Genomic DNA, 25,016 nt, shown 5'->3' on the forward strand with positions numbered 1-25,016 from the left:
TTCCCGCAATGAAAGAAAGTGTATAAGAATGAGTTGAGTTTACCAGCAAGCCAAACCGCACAGATAACTACATTTCCTTTATTGTTGGTTACATCTCTAATACCATTTTAATAAAACGTACATTTAAGATACAGACTGTTTTACGTACTTTGACTTAGATGCACTGAAATTAGTTCACCAAAATGTTGTTCAAAATAGGTTTGCACTATGTCTTGCAATAGAATTTTTGGAAGCTCTTAAAATGTTTTACTCTGATGGCATGCGAGCTCCTCCGTTCTCACGTTTTATATAAGTACTTAAGAAGCAACTAATGTGCTTTTCGCCTTCCAGCAGTAGGAAGATGGGTAGAGACAGTGAGAATGGAATCCAACTTAATTAACTTCTGATAATGACAACAAGGACATCTTCATCTGGGTAACTCTCTGTTGATTCTCCTGAGAAATAACACAGTCGCACAGGTACTTTTTCACTAAAGCACAGTTTCTAAGACATTTTAAACATTTCAGGATGAGATGAATCTTTTAGAAGTTAATATTTTTCTCTATTGAGCATTGAGTGAGCAGAGGAAAGTAGTTTCAGAGACACCTGTGCTGGAGAGGTCTATACATTGAGAGAGGAATCCTATCTTAGAGCAACAGTTCAGATTTAAATTTACAGAAAAATCAAAAACAGTGCAGGCAAGGTTAATTCCAGTAGTTTAACTAGACAAAAAGGTTTCAAAAAAAGATTAAAGATTCTAATGAAGTTTAAAAAAAAAAACAACAAAAAATACATGTTTTTTTTCCCTACAAATGTTCTCCAGTTGGAAAATGAGATGGTTTGGGTCTAATATTAATAGACTACGGGACATTTTCATTTCTGGATATGAGTTTGATATCAGTGGAGATAAAGTTACCCTTTTAAGAATAAAAAATTTAAATTATCATTTTATTTCTGAGATAATAATTAATATCAGCAAACTACATGATCATGAATAAAAAATTGCACCTATGGTTGTAGTTTCAGCATACAGGTGCACTCTAACCAAGCATGAAGACTCCACTGTTTGCATCTGGAGGGAAAGCTTACATTATAATTCATGCTACTAGAAAACAGTTCACTCTTCAGGATTATCCCAATCCAATATTTTTTTAAAACAGCTAAAAGTTTCTTGTGCTTTCAAAGAAAATACTCCAGCTAAGACACTTACCTTCAGAGTGTACACTCCCATTCGCCCTGGGACCTTATAGAAAATGCCCTCTTCCCCTCTGGAGTTTGTATGTAACATAGCATTCAGGCATGCAAGAGGAGAAGTCCCACTGAAAATAAAAACACAAGATTAATTCCTAAACATGTTGCAAGAACACTTTTAGGGACTGTCTACTCGGTCTTTTGCTGGGAGACATTAACGGCCCCTTGCCTGACTATCAAAGCACACAGACGTGGAAAGATCCCAAATCAGAGAGAACCCGTAGAGAATACAATTTGAAGTCGCCCTAATAAGCAATAGTAAGATCAATCTAATGTACCAGTGTCCCAGTCCTAGAAAAGCAAACCAAAAAATCACAAGCTTAACACTCCAATACTTCTTTGCAAAGTCTCAGAACGGTCACACATTTTTAAAAGCTATAAATTCTCAAAGTTGATACTCTGAAATTTAGAGAAGATCTGTTGCGAGTTAACTAGTGAATACTGAGATATGTGAAGTCTTTTTGGAAGAAAAAGAAAAGCAATCTAATCAAACAAGAGTTGTGGAATAAGGAACAGAAATGAATAGGGCCAACTTTCTGAACAGGGCTTTGGTCTTCAACCCCAGCTTTAGACCTGAAACAGAAGATCCATCTTTTTACCTATGTTGGCAGCTTTTTCTTCCTCCATCCTTCTGTAAGTAGGAAGGATGGAAAAGATCATCTGGAGGGCGAGTGTGTGTCAGATGACTTTCATTCCAAATCACACCCTCTATTAAAAATGCAAATATGTCTATAAAATATTTGGATATCTAGTACAAGTCCTACACAGTAGTTGTGAGACTGAGACATTTTCACCTTCCAACATCCTATCATAAAGCTGGAAAAAATCGTCAGATTGACAGACAATTTCAAAGCAGAAGACAGAGCAGTTTTTGTTTCTATTTGTAGTAAGTTTTGCTTCAAAAATATTTAAACAAAACTGGCTCAGAAGTAGTGAAATAAGTCTTGGGTGTTTGCAGGAAAATGGAAATAAATGTGAGGAACCTCTGACAATTCAGGCAGAATCCACACACTGCTAGTTACATGCAATAGCAGCCAAACAGCTTAGCCAAATTCCTAATTTCTAGTACAGCAGAAGCCAGCATCCTGAAATAGAGCTGGGTGGCTCTATCCTCTATACTCCTGCATGGGTGACAGACAAACATACAGCTAAGAGACCACACAAGAATGTGCAGTTAGATAAGGCAGCTCACAAATCACATGAAAAATACACTTAGAAGATGACTGCTAATATTTATATGTTTAGATCTAATCCCATCTTTGCTAACTACTACACAAACAGCAGTACTGTTTTCTCATTTTTTCCACCCCAAATCAGTGCCTCAGCACATACTTTGCATCACCAGACACTGCTGATTGCAATTAGTTTTAAAAAATGTCAAAATGCATGCGACATAACCGAGTGAGCATATGTCCAAAACAAGGCAGAGCAGCAGTTGTGTTGTTCTGAGTTCACCATATTAAGTATAAATAGTACATCTCCCTTCTGCAGGATCTCATGTTTTCTGAGTTTTTGCCAGTATCATGTGTCGACAGATACTAATAAAGGTGATGAGGAAAAAAAATTTAAAATCAAAATCCAAAACTTATCTGATTGCTTTAGTGGACAGCTTGAAAAATAAAAACACAAGTGCTTGGAGTCTCCTGCTCAAGGAAACCCCGCAGCACTGGAGGAAGCGGCACAAGCTTTCGAGTACAGCAGGGACCACCGCTCATTTTGCTTCCTGTACTGTAAAACTCAGTTCCGTTCCTTTACTCTTACCCTGACCCAGTGACTTCTCTGGCTGAAGCACATCTTTCAGAAAGACAACAAATCTTGATACAAAAGAGAAAAACCAGTGACGGGAACAGTTTGTTTTGATCTCTGTTTAGAATTTGTGTCTGTCTTCAGATATAGCTTATTTAGCTTTAAATTCCAGACAGAATCCTTAGCACTGAACATAAGCTTCTCCTAAGCATATTTACACACAGTAATCAATCCCATCACCTCCCTGACTTCCCCCTGCCAAAAATAGCTCTTAGCTTAACACACTCTACCAGTCGCACTCTTTGAGTCATTCCTAAGCTTTTATTTACCCCTTCCCAAGCTGTGCAGCATCTCCTAAAAATGGAGTGACAAAGCCAGGAAGCATTATTCCTGCATTAGCCTCACCAGGATACAGAACACTTCCACAACCCTAATCCTCTTCGCTAGAAAGCCGCAGGATTGCTCTGGAAGGTAAAATTCAGTCTGACTTCCTACAGCAACCTCCAGTTCTTCTTAAAGACATTGCTTTCCAGGATACAGCCTACCCTTCTCTATGTAAAACCCACATTCTTTGCTCCTATATGCAGGGCTTCTGCATTTAACTGCATGCAAATACCTTTTACTCAGCTCCAGTTTCATCTGCCAATATAACAATACAGCTGGCATTCTCCCGTCACTGCTCAACATCATTCCTGAACGATGCTGCTGAACAGCATGAACATCGTTGCATCTAGACAGTTATCAGAATTTTATACTTTTTCCAAATCACTAAAACACATGGAGCAACCCTAACCTATTGAACCTACTAAAGTGCTCCCATGTTCAGCAAAGGTCTCAGATACTGACAAGTAATCTAACATGCACGTGACCTTTACTTCATTTCATAGTTTTTTTTAATTCTATGATATCAAAATATCAAGTAATGTTAAGCCAAGCATTTTACAAAAATCTAAGCAAAGCTACAAGTATAAGACATATATTTACAAATTTATGAGATTTATAAAACTTGGAATCTTACTATGAAATTAAATCTTGGTTGGACTGATCTTTACAAAAGCTATCCTGACTGGCATTTAGACTATTCCTACTTAACTGATTCAGTCCTTTAACAACTTACTCATTATTTTCGCCAATTTTTTTCCTATGTTGACACGTCTATAGTTACTTGCCTTCCTCCACATATCCTTTTGGAAAGCTGGCACAAGGCTAACTCTGTTCTGGCCTTTAAGGAATCTTACTGAGAAAATTTTAGAAGTTAGTATCAGTTGATAAATCCACCTAACCCTCACAAAACAGGGTTCAATATGGATATGAGACGTATGGTCTCCATGTCCTATGACATCCCTGCTGCCTCTGAGTGCTATGCCAACAGTGGTTTATTCAGGAGCAGCTCCCTGGAGGCAGGGAGGCAGTGTGGTCCCCTGAACAGGCACCACCTCCAGAAGAAGTTCCACGGCTGCTGGGTCACATCAGCTGCCTAAACAGCAGCTTCCAACTTCACTGACCCAGATCTTGATTTGGTACACAAACCTCTAAACTGGAGGGAGAAAGAATAAAAATAAAAATAATAAGCCAGCATGGTGGTAGGGGGCCTAGGAAAAATTAAATATCTAAAAACAAGTTGAAGTGCTCACAGTAGATTTCCAGTAACGCCCTAACAAGTGGGGTTGCATTAAACTTGCCTGAAACACCAGAAAAAAAAATGCTTTAGGAATTCTTCCTCAATAAAAGTTGTCATTATAACCCTTGATCCCCAGCTCTGACAATTTACTAACAAATGAATGCATGGAGGCTACATTTCCAAGAGATTAAACCTTCTTCGCTTCACAGAAAGACTGCACCTTTTTTCTTGTGCTTTGCTGCCCTTTGCTCACAATCCCAAACACTAACATGCTGTTTCTTCCAACTGTTTTTGTACCCAGCCTACCAGCCTCAGAAAGCTGATCCTATTACGCTCTTTTTCCTATAGCTTTCCATAACGAGGGCCATCTCCTCCTTCTGCTGAGGACACACTAGCTCATTAACTGCTTTTTAACAATTCCTGTCGTCGCACCTCAAAAACAGCAGACAGCAGGTAGAGAAGCATGTGAAACGAAAGACAAATTTCCGTGCTTCAGCCTGCTCCAGGCTCATCATTAACCACCATTTCACTCCAACTCCTCCTATTCCGGGACGCAGGAGAGCCGGCCCAGGCCGCGGGGCCGCGCCGTCTGTCCAGCTGCCACCGCGCTGTCTGTCCAGCTGCCACCGCGCCGGTGCAAGCCGTGGTATCAAAAGCACAGAGTCACTCTCAAATCACTACGAATCAAGATTTTTTTTTTTTTTTTTTTTTTTTTTGGAAACAAGGGAAGGCTTATGAACCTAAACAACTTTTTCTGCTACTAACAGTAGTTTGTGACGTTCTGATGTTCTTAGCTGGTGGTGTAAGGTGTTTTTTTTTTTTTTGTTTGTTTTTTTAATTAGGATGAAAGGAGTAATAGGTACAATACTAAATTTAGTTCTACAGCACCCAGCTAGAAGCTTTATATATAAACCAGTGAAACTGAAGATACTCCATCTAGATAGAATAAACTTGTGATTTTACTGAACTGTTACAATTTTTCAAAGTAGCTACTATATGAAAAATTACACATTTTATTAAAATGAAAATGTATAACAGCCTATATATATATATATTTACAACAGTAGTAGAACTCTGCTTTCATTGCTGCAAGTTTTTTAACCCTTGAAAATGTGTGTTAAGTGTGAAGATAATTGTGTTAAGCAAATAAGAGAATAACATTTAACTTTAGACATGCATAATTGAGATGTAGCATAGAAATAATCCAGCTAGCAGGTTGGTTTGAAGCTAGGTATCTACAGAAAGCTGAAGCTAGTTCGTTTGCAGGTTGCTTCTTTTACTGATCAACTGGAGCAGCTTCAGGTCTTGCTTTATTTCTCACTTCAAACAAAGAGACAAGCGAAGCTCAGTTTACCTGGCTCATCCTCCCTCAGAACTCAGTTAATGCTAATACTAGAGGGACTCTTCCCTCACCCCATAGACGTTAGCTGGATTTAACTATACTTTTTTCATACTGAATCTCATTTGTAGACTTAAAAGAAACACTACCAAGATACCGCAACTTTATCTGACCATCAAAAAAAAAATACAAATCATTCTTAGATATTTATTCAGGTGTTTTGGTAGTTCCTGCTTTAATAGATCACTTTCCTGACCACAAAAGAATTTTCCCCTCACAAAAACAAGATAAATTCCTTATGTGAAGAACAATTTCCCAAGACATTCCCCATCAGTTACTGCTGCCTTGTCTAATGCTTCTGGCACATCATTTTTGACAAATACTTCAGTGGCCAAAGCCTCTTCCTGGGTATCTGTAGACAGTTCACATGTTTCTAATATATCCGACAGTTCTCATGGCTTTAAGAGAAGCATTTCTACTGCAGTTCACCACAAATGGCAAAACTGTTCCTCCAAACAAAACCGAGGAGAAGAACTGGTGCTCAAGTATTCAACCTCCTACGGTGGCAGCATGCCTTCTCTTTTTCTATGCATATATTTTTCTGCAGATTACCTTTCAGGTGCATGCACACACTCGCTATGTACCTCCTTTCATAAGAGCAGAAACTATTCTTAGATACCACATGTCTGTGTGTGCATAAATGAAAGTGCAACTTTTTTTTTTTTTAATTACAGCTCACATAAGGAATAGTGTTTGAGCTGACAGTAATAGCAAAAAAAAAAAAACAAACCCACTCTAGCTAGTGTGACAGAACATTGGATGCTCACCATTTTTACCAATTTACCCTGTGTTCAGAGTGAATCCACTGCAAATAACAGTGGGAAATGCAAGATAAACACCTTTGTTTTCACTCTTTTATATCTCAGCTGAATAATACTTTTAGGGATGGTTCAAATCTGAACATAGTTTATTAGGCTAATAAATTGCTTGCATCAGCAGAAGTTAACTATTGGCTTTGTTCATTGAAGTGAGTTTATATTAATATAAGAAAGAGTATATTTTGCAACAGTTCAGAAGACTCTGAAGAGCTACAACAACGTTTACCAGGATTAAGTTGTTTTTCTTAGTGTTATTACTGCTTACTGAGTCTTCCTGATTTTTCTTTTCAATAAGCTAAAATAGCATGGCCCTTCTGTAAGTCTGCCAAAAGGCTGGCAGGAAGCTCAGTACAAACAGGGCTCACTGTGCCAATGCAAGGAGCATAGTCGCAAGGAGCACAGTGTCTAGACCTACGATGTTCATCATAAACACCAGGCAACAGTGCTTTGTTCACTGTTGGACATTTTAAACTATATCACTTTCCCACCTAAATCATGTAGTATCCTTACTTGCAATGTACTTCAGCTTGAGGAAGGGAAAAAAAAAGGCAGTATGTCTATCCATTCAAAACTTGCTTTATCAAAAGCAAAAGACATGGTTTAAGAACAAGTATCAAAAACACAGCATACAGAATGTTCTCCTACAAGGCCCCATTAATACTTACCAAGTGACTACCTAGCCCAGTGAACAGCCTGGTAAGAGAGCTGTTCTCAACAGCATTGTTTCCCACTGAATACTGCATTTTAGAAATTATTCCTTCTAACACTGACTTCCTAGTTAAAAAAAAAAAAAAAAAAAAAAATCAGTTTAACAAATTTACCAGAATCCACAAGCCTGTTTCACTAGTGGCTGCTACACAAACTGTATTTTATATACTTCTGACCAAACAAATCAAAGGTTTTGGTAGCTTCAAAGTACGTGTTCAGTTTTAAACACTGAAATATTCTGCATTGTGGCTTCCATTTCATTAATGGAACAGAAAATTGATCTCCAGGAGCGATCGTCCCGTGTAAGTGACAGTTACTGTGTGAAGAATGGACACGTTCCTTTCTTATTTCATTGGGTTGCTGGAAAGGCTAAAACAGTTTAGCAAGAATCCTGGTGCTCCAGCGGCAGGTTAGAAGCCCAACTGCACAGCAGAGACACGCGCTCCGGGCTCTCGCCCCTCCGAGGGTTGCGCTAAAGGTTTTGACTTTTCAGGCGGACACGTACATACCGATTTTTCCTTCTGAGGACTGTCAAATTTAAACCTTCATTAAATCATGGCATTTTACATTCCACATAAAATTCAAAGCTTCTTCAAACTGAGCAAGAAAAAAGGTTTGTGAACACAGGTAAATGCATACACGGTTAAGATGAGACACTTCTGCTCTGAGCAGCTGCCTGGTCGATGGAAAGGAGGAGGTGGTGCTTTCCTCTCTGCTTTCAGTACTGCTACAGGAGCCTTTCAGATCAGCCTTGCTCCTTAGCTCTCAGAGAAATACAGTTGATTTGTTCTAATTTTAAAACAAAACGCGACAGACATTTTTGTTCAGTCATACATGGATGAGATACTGAGGCCCTGAAAAATTTAATTGTGCAGTATTTGAGCTCCCAAATAGCTGCACTTGAACAGCAGGCGGGGTGTGTTTACCTGTCAAAAGGTTACCTTATATTAAAGCTCCATTTTTAACATGGTTAGTAGAGTTTACAGCATTTATTGACGTGTGCACACCGGTAGAGTCTCGCAGGTTCAGCTGGTACACCCAATAGCTCCCTTTGCACCGCAGGGCCTGCGGTCAGAGCCGAGCCACCTTACGGCTTCGGAGGATGCTGCGGGCAGAGGTGGGCTCTGCGGGTGCTGCTTGCCACAGAAGTACTTCTCGGTGCGCGCTGGTTCAGCGCCGGCCAGGCACAGCCCGCAGCCCGGCTGCTGGAAGAGCCGAGTTCCCCATCGCCCCCCGCCGAACCCTAACGCAAAGCGCCGAGCGCCGCAAGCGCGCACGTAGCTGTACAGAGCAGCCCGAAGGCAGCAGCTGCACTGCAGGGTGAGGGCTTTGGTTTTTTCCCTTGGGCACCCCTTCCTCCTCGCTTTCCATTTGACTCAGACATTTACGTGAATAGCTTTTTGTTCATTAGTACATTAACTTTGATTAAAAAAAATTCAGATCTCCTGAAGGGTCAGAGCAGAGAGATTGTAAGCAGATACCATTGTACCAACTTCAAGCTTGTTAAGATACGTTTATGATTTAGAAAAAGCTGTTTATTTTGCATGTTAAATTTGCTCCACCCAAAATGCAGTGCCAACTGCCCCCGAGACAAAAGATGCACAGAAATACGTCATGCAAATCAAGCATCCCCCCTCCCCGCAGATTCAGGTTTGCAGACAGCATTAATGTTAATTTGTAAGACACTAAGCATTCACATGCTGTTAGCCTAACTGACATTTTCCACAGACTTTACAAGCAGATTAAGTTTTCAAGTTTGCATTGCACTAAAATGCTAATGCAAACAGCATGCACTAAAGGTAGAATAAGGTAACAGAAGCATTAATACTAGTTAAACTACTATTACTTTGTTTCTAAGTCTGTGTGAAACAAGCAGTTGCTTTTATAATTAAGGCTTTTGCAGTTTGAGTTAATACAGAACAGTAGCTTTAGAACAATCAGCAGTGGTTCTTACCTTCTGGAGTTGGAGTGCAACCCAAAAAAAGGAGAGAAACACCCCTTTAAAAACTTTAGCATAACAATTGTCTAATCATTATATGAACCCTCCTCCCCATCCACCAGAACTGAATTTAAGAAGTTTTAGACATCTGCAGTAACACTAAAACTAAGCTTTATTATAAGCATAAACAAGAGGGAGGGGAAGGAAGATTAAAAGTGAACGGGAAGAATTCAAGAGGTATTCAAAGAGGCTCAGAAGGGGCTACCAACCCCACACAACTGTTAGACAGTTTTCGATCTTCTCCTGTTAATGAACTCCTATCACAAGTCAGAGGAACCCTCTGGAAGTCTCGCAGCAGTATAGGAACTTACTTTTCTTATTCTTTCACATAGGCCTAGAAGTATTTGATGACTCAGATTTCAAGGTAAAATTGAAGCCCAGCGTACAGAAGTAAAATGGGCAGCCAACAGTTTAACGAAGCTAAGAGCTCAGCGTTGGTAAGCCACAGAAGTGAACACATCCTACTTCATCCCAGACTATGCTTCCATGGGTAAGCCATGCTCTAGCCAAGTAACTAGTAACACAAACTAATGCTAATACAACAGAAAGGAGCTTAATTTATACATCTCTGCAGTAGATGGGTTTTGGGGGTATTTCAGGGGATGGAGATGGTTTTAGAGTTGAATGCCAAAAGCTTAAATTCACAAGTCTTTGCAAAAGAGCAAAGCAGCGTCCTGACGCAGCCGAGTGCGGTCAGCAACTGCAGTCGGAGGGGCTGCCTTAATACCAAGCCTAACAGAGGGCCCAGGAGGCACTTGTGGATGAAGATCACCACAGCCTGGAGAACACTATGAAGTTCTTCAGCAGACACTGAAGTTAATCACTTATTTTTAATTAATGATCTATAAAGATTAGTATGGAATCTGACCTACAGGAGCATTTGTGAATTTTTAAATTATGTGCTGAGGCCTGGATAAGATTAAATAAAGACTTGAAGTCTGTTTTTCTTAGACATTGTCTACAGAGGTAGGTAAAAGATTTATATGTGGACACTCTAAACTTGAAAGACATTTGTGCGCTGTTCACATCCTTGAGAGCCTAACCCAAAATAAGTAGCATTTTCTGTTCATAAAGGAAGATGACAGAAAGTACCACCCACCATCTGAGGCTTTTGGGGCGCTGAGGATTAAAAGACTTTCAAAAGGGAGTTGGGGTTTTTGTTCTGTTTTTTGGTTGTTTGGGGGTTTTTTGCCCTTTGCATTTCTGCTACAGAACCACCAGCTAGTTAAAAACTGAAGACAATCTTAAAGCTCAAACCTAGATTTCTTCTGAGATCTTAGCTCTGGTGTTTCTACAAAAGAATGTCAACCCACTAAATTCCTGTAGTATTTAATCACTACAGCATCATCCTACTTTTCTCCTTGCAAGAGCATTCATTGCACTCCCTTTCATGTGATAAAAAGGGACATGAATTTTATCCTGATGAGACAGCAAGAACTGCTGTTCCTACAGTCTCAACTAAGATAAGAGAAATGGACAATTTTGTTCATTAGAGATTTCCCACCTTATATATAAATCATGGATATTGAAGGAGTCACCTAGTCAACGTTTAAATACATTCGTTATATGCAGAAGAATGTTCCCTGCTAATAGTTACAACATTACTCTCTATATATCTATTCTCTTTGAACATTTATTTTTTTTCAAACCAGTATTTTTCCCCTATATCTATTATTCACAGAACTAACCTATGTCCGTGCTTTTGCACAGATACAGTTGTACAGAAACCTCTTTTAACTTTTGGTTCAATTAATACCAGTAAAACAAATTTTGTCAGGGTTTGATAAAACTGAAACATCCATCAATATCAGCTTTTCATCTTATGGTCTACAAACAAACAAATCATTCACCTGATAAAACACAGGTGCTAACTGCAGATAAAGACTCTAGCTACAACAGGGAAGGACAAAGTGTCCCCTGATAAAACAAACAGAAAAACGAAGATGTAGAGTCTTGCAATCAAAATGAGTATGCCTCTAAGGCTGACTCACGCATATGCTTCCAGCTAATCCAAGTTTCACCTATCAACAAGATATTAGTAAAGAATCCCAGAATTCCAGCTAGGAGCGAGAAATGTTGCATGCAATAACCCTTTGAAGTTAGCAATATCGTTTTAGATTTATGGTAAGTAATTGTATGGATATTTTATACCACATTATTTCCACACGACCAGAAGGTAACTAGGAAGAGTAAAGCAGTTTGGAGGTAATCCAGCCTGGTGGCTCCACAACGGTCTGGTAACCCCTGTCCTATCCCCTCCACACCTTGATATTAGTAAATCCGTGTGACATGAACCCAAAGAAATTCCAAGTCAAGCAGTTTGTTTGTAATCTTCAAATGAACTGCTTCACCTGGAACTTCTTTTTTAATTCACAGACTATTTAAGTATGTCAAGTAATTTAAACGTTTGTAAGTTGATGGCTTCAGCTAGTTACAGTTCCTTCCAAGCTGATTCATAATATGCAATAATAATGTATAATGTGCAATTTCACACTGAAAGGGGGAAAAACAAAGCTATTCTGTAATAATAGAATATGATCTGCTTCAAGTATTGTATCTCCATCTGTGCATACGAGAAGGCAGTCCTTTTAGCAGTACTGCCTTTCCACAAATAAGCCTAATAAGGTTTTGAGGTATTGCAATGATTCACGACCATCTCACAAGAGGCACTGAAGCCGAAAGAACAGGTCTCCATGCATGTGGGTCAGCAGCCACTTCACCTAAAGAGCATGAGGCTGGAAACAATGAATTATAGAAGAATTTAGATTGAAAGGAACCGCTGGAGGTCATCCAGCCCAACCTCCAGCTCAAAGTACGGTGAGAGAATTTTTCCTTACTCTAATCAGAATTTCCTGTCTTGCAATTTGTGTCCATTGCCTCTCACCCTATCATTGTGCGCCTCCCAGAACAGACTGACCTCATTTATATGAGCTTTCATTTGTATCAATGAAAAGCAAACCAAATTATGAAAACCAATTTTGGATATAACAAGTTTAACACAAAGCTTTAAACACTATACAATTTCCAGGATCTTGTGGAAATAAAATTGGATTTCACCACTGAGTCATGAAATTTGATAAGCTACTAGCTGATACATTTCAAATTGAAAACTGCTGTCATGTTGCTATGCAATGTCACTAGTTTTCTCAGGGGCAAAAATCTTACTGTCTTAAAGGTGACAGTTCACCTACAAAAAAGAGCATCAAGTTGAAAGTTGATGACCTAGGAGCCTTAGCTAAACTTGAAGGAGTAGTTTTTAAATGTAGCATGAACAGAACAAGCTCAAGTAAGTTTTCTAGTATGGTTAACTGCAGAATGCTGAAGTAATGAGTAGCTTCAAATAGTTTAGAGCAGTCTACACAGTTTTCTGGCACACATTGTGTTACGTGACCTCAACATGACTGAATGCCAGAGCTATCACCAGGCAAATGTTATTCCTTATTAGAAATCCGATTTTAAAAAGTTGTGAAAAGCTTTACCCAATCATTAATTTCTTCAAGTAAACAAACCAACCAAGTGTTCCAGACCTGCTGGGTGAAACCCCCTGTGGCCAGTAAGTACAACGCGTTCTGCCAACACTGCTCTCAGCAGCAGTCTCTCTTAGGCTCTTTAGCACAGCCTCGGTGAAGGGTAGGAAGCCTACGAAGCCACTGCTGGAACCAAAATAATTCTTCCAGTCCTCAGGTGCAGAGGGAAGCCTTTTAGGGAAGAATATACAGGCACAAGTGGCATAAATTGAAAGCAATAACCTGCTTCCAGGCAGATTTTTTTTCCTTGTGGCTCCCCTAAGGGCAAGGGATTTCCATGTGTCAGTGCCCTGCAGGCCACATGTGCCTTCAGCAACACTTAACATACTGAGGAAGAGCTGATCAACACAATGCACAAAGCCCTGGCCACCTTTTGGGAAGAAGCTACATATTACAGTCTTTGCAACTAGAAAACTTACAAATTAAGCACACCAGTATTTAAGATGTTACACAGCTAGATAAAGGCAGAGAACATTATTTGAATAGTGTCCTCCTGAGTACACTTGATTGCAGCTGAATGGGGTATGGTCATTTCATAAGCATCTGTCTGGTCTTCCCAGGTAAGCAATGCTCCCACCTATCTGCCCCACTCCAGCCAGGCTGCCCACATAGCAGTGGCAGGAAAACAGGCTTCAAATTTGGTTTCTTGATGCACTGAAGTCTCCAGAAAAACTATTTTTCAGTTTCCCAGTATCCTGCTGTCATGAGAAACCAAGAGGTAGGGAACAAGTGGAAAATGTAAGCCCACAACAGGTCCCTTCCAATCACTAATTCAAGCCTCCTCCTGCTCTCAGGTAATGCCTTACAAGGCATTTTTCAGGCATCTAGTTAGATTATCAGATGACACTGAGGAAATACTAATAACAAACTCATCAACATGTCACATAGCCTGCAGACATTTTAAGAACAATATAAGTTTATTCTGACCTCTGCTGATTTCCTTTTAAGATTTGAGCTTTCTGCAAGTTCAGCAGTAAAAATACAACACCTTCTTTAAAATACAGACAATTGCAAGCTGTCTAGGGGCAGATACTTGTTAAAATGACTCATTAAAATATGCAAGCAGACTGCATAGCAAGAAGTTATTTCCTCAGTATTGTGATCACAGACATCAAGGATGAAGACAAAACTCATCCTGAAATCTCTCTTACATAGTTATACCTAGAACAGAAAGCTACTCCTTACCTCAGCCAATTTTTTTCCTAGATCATGCAGCTCTAACCTGGAAACTAAATCTCACAAATCTTCATGCGGAGACAATCACTTGATATCTACCACTCTTCACCTAAGATTCAAATTAAACAGTTCTTTGTTCAGCTCAGTAAGTCCAGAGAAGCTTCCTCTATGGCTCTTCAGTCCTAATACTCACATCCCCCTCAAAGCAGTGCTTCCCAAGTTCTAGAAGCCCAAGATGGATAAATAATCATAACTTGCAAACTAAGTGTGCTGGCGTAAAACACTGCTACTCGACTCTTCTGATCGGTATTAACAGGTGACTCATAGTCCTTAATGCAAGCACAGTTATAGCAGAAGAGAAGTGTCACTACCCGCTTCAATGCCATCACACACATCGATTTGAAAAGGGCAAAAGCAAGACAAAGCTTCTTTGTAGAGACTACTTCACTGTAACTCATCTGGATTTGCAAACTAGTCAAGGGAAGGGAGAGGAAAACGGGCTTAGCAGGAGCCTCAGCAAAAAGACAGGTTAAGCATGACTCCATATGGTGGGCTGGCAAATAGTTACCCATTACCAAACTTATCTGTTACCAGAGGCAAGGACCATCTACCATGTGCAGATCAGAATTAAGTTCCTCACTCTGAGCTCTCAAGGTGGCTCAACAGAGTAGAATTAATCATACTGAAAAGGGACTTTTCTGAGTGGAGAGGCACTTACGTAGAAGCATGCCAATGTGCTCATTATTGTTTCAGCTCTTAGGAGAGCATTTAATGAGTTGCTCGCATTACCACAGAACTGTGACCAGGGTTGTGCATAATATCTGTGATACTTTACCTTACTACTTCACTTGAAATTATATTATTCTCTGGAATATGTAACATTTACATATGGAATACTTACTCCACAGAAGTTAGTCTATCAGATATTCTCCCCAAATAATTCTGTATAAGCTAATTGCATCTAAGAAGTAGAGCAATAGCCTATTGATGTTCCTCACCTATAAGTTCATGACAAAAATGGGACTGAGCTGATGAAAATGTTTTATTTCTTGAAAGAAAAGAAAAACCACTAAAGCCATCATGGAGCATTGTTAAGGACACAGTCCTTAATATACTTTGGACTTGTGAGAAAACTAAAGAATTTTAGAGTCTAAAGAAGAATTGTGTTGCTATGACAGCTGCTTTTGGGGAAGTAAAATTGTATTAATGAATTCAATCTACTATGACAATGTAAACTCTTGGATTTTAACACAGCAAACCTTCCTGTAGGGTTTTGTACTGTGCCCCTTCCAGGCAGGGAGAGGCATGCCTCTTCAGGAGAGGAAAGTCTCAATACCATTTAGAACACCCGAGAAGCAGCTAGAAGAGGCTATCATGCTATCTGCCGGACACTGGATACACACTTCTTTCACCATCAGACAACTTCAGTTGTACCACTTTCGCAATAAATCTCTAAAGACAGTGAAAGATATTTTTCACTGGCTGTCAGTTTAATTCTCTTTATCTAGACAAGAATTTTCGAAATAAGGAGAACCTTTTACCGAAGACCCATTATAGCTTTCAAAAACAGCTTTTTAAAGAGAAAGCTCTTTGTATGCCTCCTCCCACTGCTTCTTATGTTCTAACTCTGCAATGGAAGAGAAGGAAATCAAAGTTTGATGAGGAACAGTTGATCTGTGGAATATTTTAATGGCAAAGTGTTCTGCCAAGAATGTACATAATCATTCAGTGGTCCTTATCTGAATAGTATAAAATGCAATCCTTTAACAGTAAGCATCTTCCCTTGTTCTACAAAAAGTATCCTCTAGTCCAGTGTAACCCAATCTTTGCTCATATGTGCTTATTCGTGTACTAGGATACAGTTACAAAAACAGTTAAGATAATCCATCAATAACACTTGAGGTTTCTGTACTGCTAGAAAAGCAGTCTTCTGAAAGACACAACCCTACCCAAATAAAAATCTGTCCTGCAAGTAGCAGAAATCACTATTATTATTTTCCCCACACTAATCATAATTGCCACCCTTCTTCCCTGCAACTCCAGATCATCCACAATGCTATTAGTGCCTCAAGTCCCCTGCAACACTATCAGTGCTTCTAGTCCTCTGAAGTATTTCAGAGTGCCCTCAAAAAGCTTCCTTCCAGCCAGCTAGCCAAGTGGCAGCATGTGCCATGAGTCATTAGCTGACTGGCTGCATAGCCAAACAGAAGTGATGGCTACCGGGCACCAGTCAGGTTCTTTTCTCTGCCTCATCCCACAAGGTCTGTAGGAAGGTAACTTGTCACTTCAAAGGCTTTGCCATGGTTTCCTACCAGAATCACCTCATAAGAGGGCTCAAAATCTGGTAAGCTCCACACACCCATCTTGTAACTTTTAGATCTTCTCTAAAATGATTTTCCACTAATAAATGTTAATTTGCATTAAGTCCACCTGTCACTGGCTATAAGAGGCCCAATTCAGCCACCAACAGACAAACATTACTGGCACTAACTGGAACTGAATTGCTTAAGAACTGATAACCTTAAGTCTTAACCTAAATGAATGTTTAGTACATCAATTTAATCTTTTAAAAGGGAAGGAGCACTGTATGGCATCCAAATGCTGCTAAGTCAGTAAGATGGATAGTTGGACTGGAAAAAAGTTTATCAAGCTGACTGCTCCCACAAACATCTTTTGGAATTTAGGATACTTCAGAACAATGAGCAGCTCTTGCTTTCTTGATGCTTGTTAGAGAGGGAAATGACTTTGTCAACTCAAGTTAAATTCTCGATTCACGGTGATAGAAAAATTTCAAGACAAGACAGACTACATGGCACCATGTCATTTCTCGTCTTTTTTTTTTGTTTGTTTGTTTGTTTTTTAAAAACCTTTTGTTCAAAAATATGGCCTGGCTAACCAGACTGGATATTTCACATCATATCAGAGCCCTTTCCTAAAGCTCTGGCCTAAAAGCAGCCTTCTGTGTTACGGAAAAAAAGTTCACCGCATTTAAAGTCTAATGATTACCTGACTCATGCTTTGGCATCAGCAAGACCACCAGGATCGACAACTACATTTCTATCTTCAGTAGCATGCAAAGGGCTGAAAAGCATGCTTAATGTTTGTGGATATGCATTTGATTGAAGCTGTGTCTTAAAGCTGGTAAGCCTTTGATATGACCAAACATGGTACTGCTCCAAAATGAATTGTTCTCATCTGATGAGAACTAAACCCCCACTTCTGTCACATCTACTGATGTTGGCTGACAAAAATTATATGCTCTAGTAGCTTAAAGAGCTAAATGAATTATATTTGGTTTCTTTGTTTGTAGATCAAATGTCAAATTTCCGAAAAAGGAACATCTTGCGTTGTCTGTAACCTGAATGGAAGATCTAATTGACTGCAGATACTATACTGCTGGGCCATTGAATGTTTCCTGCAAAGCAGATGAATCATTATACTAAGCTAGGCAAAGAGGAGTGGAGAATGTGGCCATCCTAAATTTTACTTGGTCATTTATTTCATTCCTTAATAGATGAACTGGTGTTTAATTCCCTTTTTGTCCTCTTTTTCTTTGATATTAGAAAGCAGAAATGGAAATACTCTCTACATCATAGTAGTTACGTCATGTCAGTAAATAACATGTCCACCTCCAAGCAATGCATGTGAGCAAGGACTCAAGAATTAAGCTATGGTAACAGCAATTCAAAATTTGTTATTGAGTTCTACTGCTTTTATAAAGCAGATCAGTATCACTTGAAGTCTGTACTGGGCAAAGGAGGGCACCCAAACACTCAGTATGCCCGTTTGCTGGGGAAGATGAAGATCTATAAAGCAGAAACACACACTACTCCAGATAATACTAAAGCACATAGCATGAGGAAAAAGAGGGAAAAAAGTATAAAAGTTATAAAAGTTAAAAATAGATTTGTAAGTGAGGCTGCTGTTTTTAGGTTTAGTTGGACAGTTTTCTTTCAGGTCATTCCCATTGTCTGTTCTATTCTTTCCCCCCACCCTAAAAAAAAAAAAAAAAAAAAAAAAGTAAAGAAAGAAACAGTTAAGTTTACTTCAGTAACTGGAACCTCAACTACCAGATCAGGTCTAGTTTTCTCACACAAGTGCTGCAGATTGGAGACAAGTAGCATGTATCTGGAAACTAAGTATGACCTTGTTCAGCTTGGTCAGTGAAAATACCAGTGCCTTAAGAGATTTTTTGAAAATGGGACCTAGACTCCAATTCTGTAAGCATTTAACATTTCAGTTCCAAAGATGCATATGGAATAAGGTTTGATAAGAGAGAGTTTGCTAATAAACTAAGTTGGAACCAAAGTATTATCCTGTTTTACTGCTATGGATACTTAACTCACCTGATTTCTTTAAGTCCTTCTTTCTGGATAACTTGAAGAATCTCTTTATGGCTCATAGGTGTATTAGGGTATTTCTCCAGGACCTGGCAAGCAAAAATAGATTGAGAGTAAATTATTCATTTTCACTTTGAGGTTCCATTGTGCACAAAAACTACATTTCGTGGTTTGTACAACTCGAAGGATACAACCAAAGAACTACTACCGGCTTTCACAAATCTCATCACTACCTCCTTCATCTGAAATAAGCCACAAGCAAGCATGGCAGACAGAATATAAGGAGTGAAGAGTTTCCAGAAGACTGGCCACAGGCTCCCAAGTTTTATTTCAGATCAGCTTCCCTGACTAACACTGCATAAAGAGAAAAATATACATGTTCCATGGTAACAGGGTCACTTCCAGGGTATCAGCATCACTTTGTAATTCTTCATGAACTGCTGAGGTACTTCAGGTATGACTTCCAAAATCTCAGTCCTTAAATGTTTGCAAATATTTAAGGTACCAAAAATAGAAACAGATAAAATCTGCTGAGGCAATGGATAGCTGATATATAACTGTTCATCACTTACAGACAACTTTAATGAACATTTATGCCCCAACAAGCATAGTTCCTGTTCATGTCTGCAAAAGTTTACTGAGAACATCTAGGAGATGATCTGTCCTTTTAAAATAAAGCTTGATAATTTAACACAATTAGGGTTCCTAGCAAGCCTTTTTCCCCCCAATAAAACTAGATTAAAAAAAATTCTTCACTTTCAGAATTTCTTCTGTGGCTTGAACTCTCCTAGGACTATCTTCCTTCTACTCTGACTGTAGATATAAATTAAGCATCTGTAAAGTTTGCAACACTTAAGTGCACCATAAGGCAACAAGAGACTGCATCGTGTCAGTTAATATCAAGTACCACCAGACAAAGTCAAAGTGACAAATAATCAGTTTCACTAAAGACGGTCAAGAAAACTTGGGTTTTAGCATTGTTATGGTTCTCTGGCAATTTTTACATTGGAAGCATATTATCAGACCATATTTTAGGAACTTTAAGCTTGAATTGTAGGTAGAGATTTTCAAATGCATTCCTTCCCCTTACCCCATGCAGCCTCAATTTAGACCATACTCTAATGCCTAAACATCCATCATTTTCTTTTCAAAAGGACCAGGAGGTAAAAAATGTAATATACGCTAAGCAGGCAGAAGGAAGCTTAAGACTTCCAAATGAAAATTTTAGGTGTTACATATAATTTGGATGTTTTAAGCAACATTTGCTGGGAGGGGATAAAATGTCATTTCCTTCCAAATCACCTGCTTTTGATCTACACCCAGCATATCAACCCTTAAATTCCAAATGATATCTTTAACTATTTAATTTGCTTTCTGACTCTGGTTAACAGTGATGTGCATCTGCAAAGGCAGAAGCGACTGTTATAGAAGGAAATTACCAGTTCTAATTTTTCTCTTCAAAAGCTATACAAAATATGTAGTCTCCCTTAAGCCTTGCATCTCCCCCCTACTCTCCCCAGGAATGCTCAAGTTATCCTGATGCATGCAGATTTGGTTCTCTTTAGGCAGGAATTTGAAAAAGATCTTGCTGAACTGCAGTATGCATCTCTGCTTAGACAAGCTAATGCCCACGTTTTACACTTCATTTAGTTTTTACAGCTCTAGCTATGTTAAACATGATACGTACATGTTTAAGTCTACCTTTCACAGCAACTTAAGCTATTTCTAAACTTGCTGTGTGACTGATGTTAAGCCAGGCTCACTGCAAGGAACCATACTAACAGAACACTGAATCTCATTTTAGGAAATTTTTAAACAGATTTAAGTGGGATTAGTTTGTACTCACTCTGGTACCAGCCTCCCTTTCGTTCCATTTTTGTTCTAGCTATAAATAAGAAGTACCACAGCAACAGGATGTGAAATTAAGGTGGTTGAAGTGATTGTGGATGAAGTTAGACCACTTTGGTTTCTAGATTTATATCAGCACCCAGTTCAGGTTTGTTAAGCATTTCCAAACAGCCAGTATACTTTTATACCATTAACATAGAACAGATCTGAAAACTTTTTCTGCTCAGTGCGCTGAAAGCCCATGGAGTGCAAGAAGATTTAGACAGTCTCAGTTTCCTGCTGTGAAATCAGTTCCTTCGCTGCAGCAAGCAAAACAGACTAGAAGAAAAAAAGAGCAGTGCTATTACCTCTTGGGCATTTACCATCTCAGACACACAGGAATTTTAAGTGAGCATTCTCTGTTCTGGGCACTGTATCTTCCTGTTGACTGTCACTATCTGGGTGCACTCTTGACAAGTCCTACCTCATTCATACATAAAAGCCTCATAAATGAGTGCCTCCCCTCATCCTATACTTCTCTTCTGTTTTCAGTCTCCATCCCACAGCAAGTCTAGTTTAAACCCGCCTTCACTACATTAGGAAGCCTGTTGGCAAAGCTGCTCCGATCCCACTTCATCAGATGAATCCCATCTCTCCCCAACAGTCCTTGTCCCTCAAAGAGGGTCCCATAGTCATAAAAACAAAAGCCCTGCCCATAACGCAAACTGTGCGGGCAGCAGCTAACTCTCAGAACACATCTGCTTCTTGCCCAAGCCTTTCCTCTTCACCAGGGGATCTGTGAGAACCTCCTATGTGCCCCTAAACCTTACTTCTAAGGCCTGGCAACGACCTCTGATGTGCTCAAGGTCTCTTTTGGAAGGAAGGCTTTCTTTTCCCTGCTTTCTAACCCAGGGAAGATGCTGACAAATTGGGCCGAGGTCAGCAGTCGGCCAGCAGCTCAGGAGACTGGAGCACTTGCTTTGTATGATGAGAGGCTGTAAGGACTGGGCTTATTCAGCCTAGAGAAGAGAAGGCTGAAGGGCAGCGTTCCAATACCTGTGAGAGGGTTATAAAGACAGAGCCAGGCTCTTCATAGGGGTACATGATGGGAGGACGAGACACCGGGTTTAAGTTGAAACAAGAAAGCTATAGAAGTAATAAGGAAAAACCTTTTTCACAGTGAGGTTAAAAAAAAAAGAATAAAATAAAAGTCTGTAGAGTCTCTAACCTTGGAGGTTTTCAAGGTCAAACAGGTAAAGGCCCCAACTAATCTGCTGTGACCTCAAGACTTTGCTTTGAGTAGGAGGATGGACTAGATACCTCCTGAGGTCCCTTGCACCTGAATTATCCTATGATTCTATCCACATACCCAAGCAGCAAGGGTTAGTAGTCCACAGGCCAAATAAGCTCTACCAGTTTCTCTACAACATTCCTGATCCAAGCAGTTTATAAATAAAACCTTTGATTAGAGGAACTTGAGTAGCAAGGATGGCCAAATTTAATTCTACTTGCCTACAGTCATCTTCCTTCAGGAAGGAGCATGAGTAAGTAGCTGTGCAACACCAGGCTCTAACAACAAATACAACACTGAATGAAAGACTATTCAGGGGGTGACACTGCTGCAAGTACCCTCAAGGCTAGGTGACAGTAAGATTTGAGCTGCTTGTTTTGCCTTCACAGCCTGAACATGCTCTTTCTGAGCAGAAAGCTAAAAGAGCAAAGAACACACGTTAACAGGTTGTTAAAAGGCAGCACATTTCATTGATCTCACAGAGGAAATCTCTAAACTACGAACAGTTAGCTACAGCATAGTATCACCCATCAAGGACAGGTTTTATTGACTTAGCTCAGTTGAGATTCCGCTCAAATTTCTTTAATTTCTTGTCTACCAGTATCCTTGAAAGACTGCTTTTACTGTCAGATCATAGTGCAAACTACAAGTTACTTTTCAAAGGATAAGATGTACAAGAATATTTCTCACTGCAGTAACCAGAGCACAAGAACTTCGGACGATATGCCTCTCAGGCAGCTTCCGCACACACAACACTGTCATTTTGTTTGAGCCACTAAAGCAGTGCAGTGAGTTTGGGTACACTAGAAATGGTGATCAATATGGCCCATTCCCAAATGCACAAGACAAGTGCCTGTAAATCCAAGTTAATAATTAACGTTGATTTCAAAATAATACAAATCTGTAACTGAATACACTTCCTCGGAAACATACAAGTAGCCCAAAAGGCTGCCTGTTCACTGGGAGAGAAAACCAGTTTCCCAACCCATAGACCATTCACTGACCTACCCTAATTGAGATGAGATGGATGAGAAATTTTATTTTGCCTCTCTCCCTGCATATACCAATTAAGACTCTAAAGTGCACAGAAGAAATATTACTAACCAGATAGCTCAAGATCTCTAAGGTGATGTTCTCCAAAAACAGAGGAAAAAGGCCACCTCTACTGAGGAAATAATCATGTCTATGAAGACCACTTAAAACTGACACATCATTCAGCTCTCAGAAGTAGGAACAAGGAACCAGAGAAAGAACTAGGAAATGAAGAGAGCATCAAACAAGCTATCACAGCACTGTAACGGTTTATGATGTGCTTGGAGAACAAATGCACAGAGGACTAAAGTACTGCAGGCAGTTCTTGCTCCTAATCCACTCAAAGATTAAAATACCAGCAAGGCACATGGAAGGCACATGGAACAAGAATGATCAAAAGAAATGAAGCAACATTTGCACAAGAAGCAATGAGGTTGACTTCTCCAGAATTCTTCAGTCTGCAGAAAATGAAGTAAAAAGATGCAATCTCTTTATTATAGAATATCATAGACTATCACAGAATCATAGACTCCTAGGATCAGTAAGGTTGGAAGGGACCTCCAGAGATCATCTAGTCCAACCCCCCCTGCTCAAGCAGGGTCACCTACAGCATGTTAGACAGGGTTGCATCCAGGCAGGCCTTGAAGATCTCCAGAGAAGGAGACTCCACAACCTCTCTGGGAAACCTGTTCCAGTGCTCCGTCACTCTCACAGGGAAGAAATTCCCCCTCACGGTCAGGCAGAACTTCCTGTGCTTCAATGTCTGCCCATTGCCTCTTGTCCTGTCACACGGGACAACTGAAAGGAGTTTGTCCCCATCCCCTTGACACCCTCCCTTCAGGTACTTGTACACATTGATCAGATCCCCCCTCAGTCTGCTCTTCCCCAGGCTGAACAGGCCCAGCTCTCGCAGACGTTCCTCACAGGGCAGGTGCTCCAGCCCTCTGATCATCCTCATAGCCCTACACTGGACTCTCTCCAGTAGCTCCATGTCTCTCTTGTCCTGGGGAGCCCAGAACTGGACACAGGACTCGAGATGAGGCCTCCCCAGGGCTGAGGAGAGGGGAAGGATCAGCTGCCTTGACCTGCTGGGCAACACTCTTCCCAATGCACCCCAGCAGACCATTGGCCTTCTTGGCCACAAGGGCACATTGCTGGCTCATGGTCAACTTGTCACCCACCAGCACTCCCAGGTCCTTCTCTGCAGAGCTGCTCTCCAGCAGGTCAGCCCCCAGCTTGTACTGGTGCCTGGGGTCATTCCTCCCTAGGTGCAGGACCCTGCACTTGCCCGTGTTGAACCTCACGAGGTTCCTCTCTGTCCAACTCTCCAGCCTCTCCAGGTCTCTCTGAATGGCAGCACTGCCCTCACATGTGTCAGCCACTCCTCCCAGCTTGGCATCATCAGCAAACTTGCTGAGGAGGCACTCTGTCCCCTCATCCAGGTCATGGGTGAAGAAGGTGAACAGGATGGGACCCAGTCCTGAGCCCTGGGCGACCCCACTAGCCACAGGCCTCCAACTGGACTCCACACCACTGATGACGACCCTCTGAGCTCTGCCTTTCAGCCACTTCTCAAGCCACCTCACTGTCCACTTGTCTAACCCACACTTCCAGAGCTTCTCTAGGAGGATGTTATGGGACACAGTGTCCAAAGCCTTGCTGAAGTCAAGGGGCACAACGTCATCATGGGGTCCTTGAGAGAAGAGACTTGCAGGAGAGATGGCAGATTTCAAAGGGTCACTCCTAAAAACTCAAGCGCAGTCCACCCAGACTCACAGGAAGAGTGGGAAGAGGGATGTATGGGCAAAGGAGCTCCTGACTAAACTCAACCAAAAAAAAAAAAAAAAAACAAAAAAACAAAAACAAACGAAAAAAAAACAATGAACAAGTGTCTTGGGAGAAATATTGAGACGCTGTTCAATCAGGCAGGGATGGGGTTAGGAGATCCAAAGTCCACCTACAATGGAATGTGGCAAGGGATATGGAGGGCAACAAAAAGGGTTTACAGATATATCGGTAGCAAAAGGAAGATTAGGGAAAATGTGAGGCAGCTGCTGAATGCTGCAGAGGATCTGGTGACAGGGGTCACAGAAGGCAGAGGTGATCAATATATTCCTTGCCTCCATTATTACTGGTAAGATTTGCCTCAGAAATCCCAGGCATCCAGGACGAGCGGAGAGTCTGCAGTAATGAAGACTTAGAAGAGGACGGGGGACATTTAAACAAACTGAACATACACAAGTCCAAGAAACCTGATGGAACTTTTCCTTGAGTGCTGAAGGAGCTGGCCAATGCCTTTGCA

The 25,016-nt window shown here is 40.4% G+C and overlaps 1 protein-coding gene across 3 annotated transcripts in view; it reads right to left on the reverse strand.

Annotated features, from left to right (window-relative positions):
* Positions 1 to 25,016, reverse strand: part of ASXL2 (ASXL transcriptional regulator 2) — a 133,084-nt gene that overhangs the window by 81,170 nt on the left and 26,898 nt on the right. The window contains exons 1-3 of one of the 3 annotated variants that reach the window (XM_062573358.1): positions 20,601 to 20,669; positions 18,571 to 18,653; positions 1,190 to 1,298 (exon numbers count right to left, since the gene is read on the reverse strand). In XM_062573358.1, the coding sequence (XP_062429342.1) occupies positions 1,190 to 1,298; positions 18,571 to 18,653; positions 20,601 to 20,609 (201 nt within the window). In that variant the 5' untranslated portion in view covers positions 20,610 to 20,669. Of the gene's footprint in view, positions 1 to 1,189; positions 1,299 to 7,479; positions 7,586 to 18,570; positions 18,654 to 20,600; positions 20,670 to 25,016 lie in introns of those variants that run through there. The other 2 variants (XM_062573357.1, XM_062573359.1) reach the window with 2 other exon arrangements.

This window comes from Rhea pennata, chromosome 3, assembly GCF_028389875.1.
Source record: "Rhea pennata isolate bPtePen1 chromosome 3, bPtePen1.pri, whole genome shotgun sequence".
NCBI classification, from domain to species: Eukaryota; Metazoa; Chordata; class Aves; order Rheiformes; family Rheidae; genus Rhea; species Rhea pennata.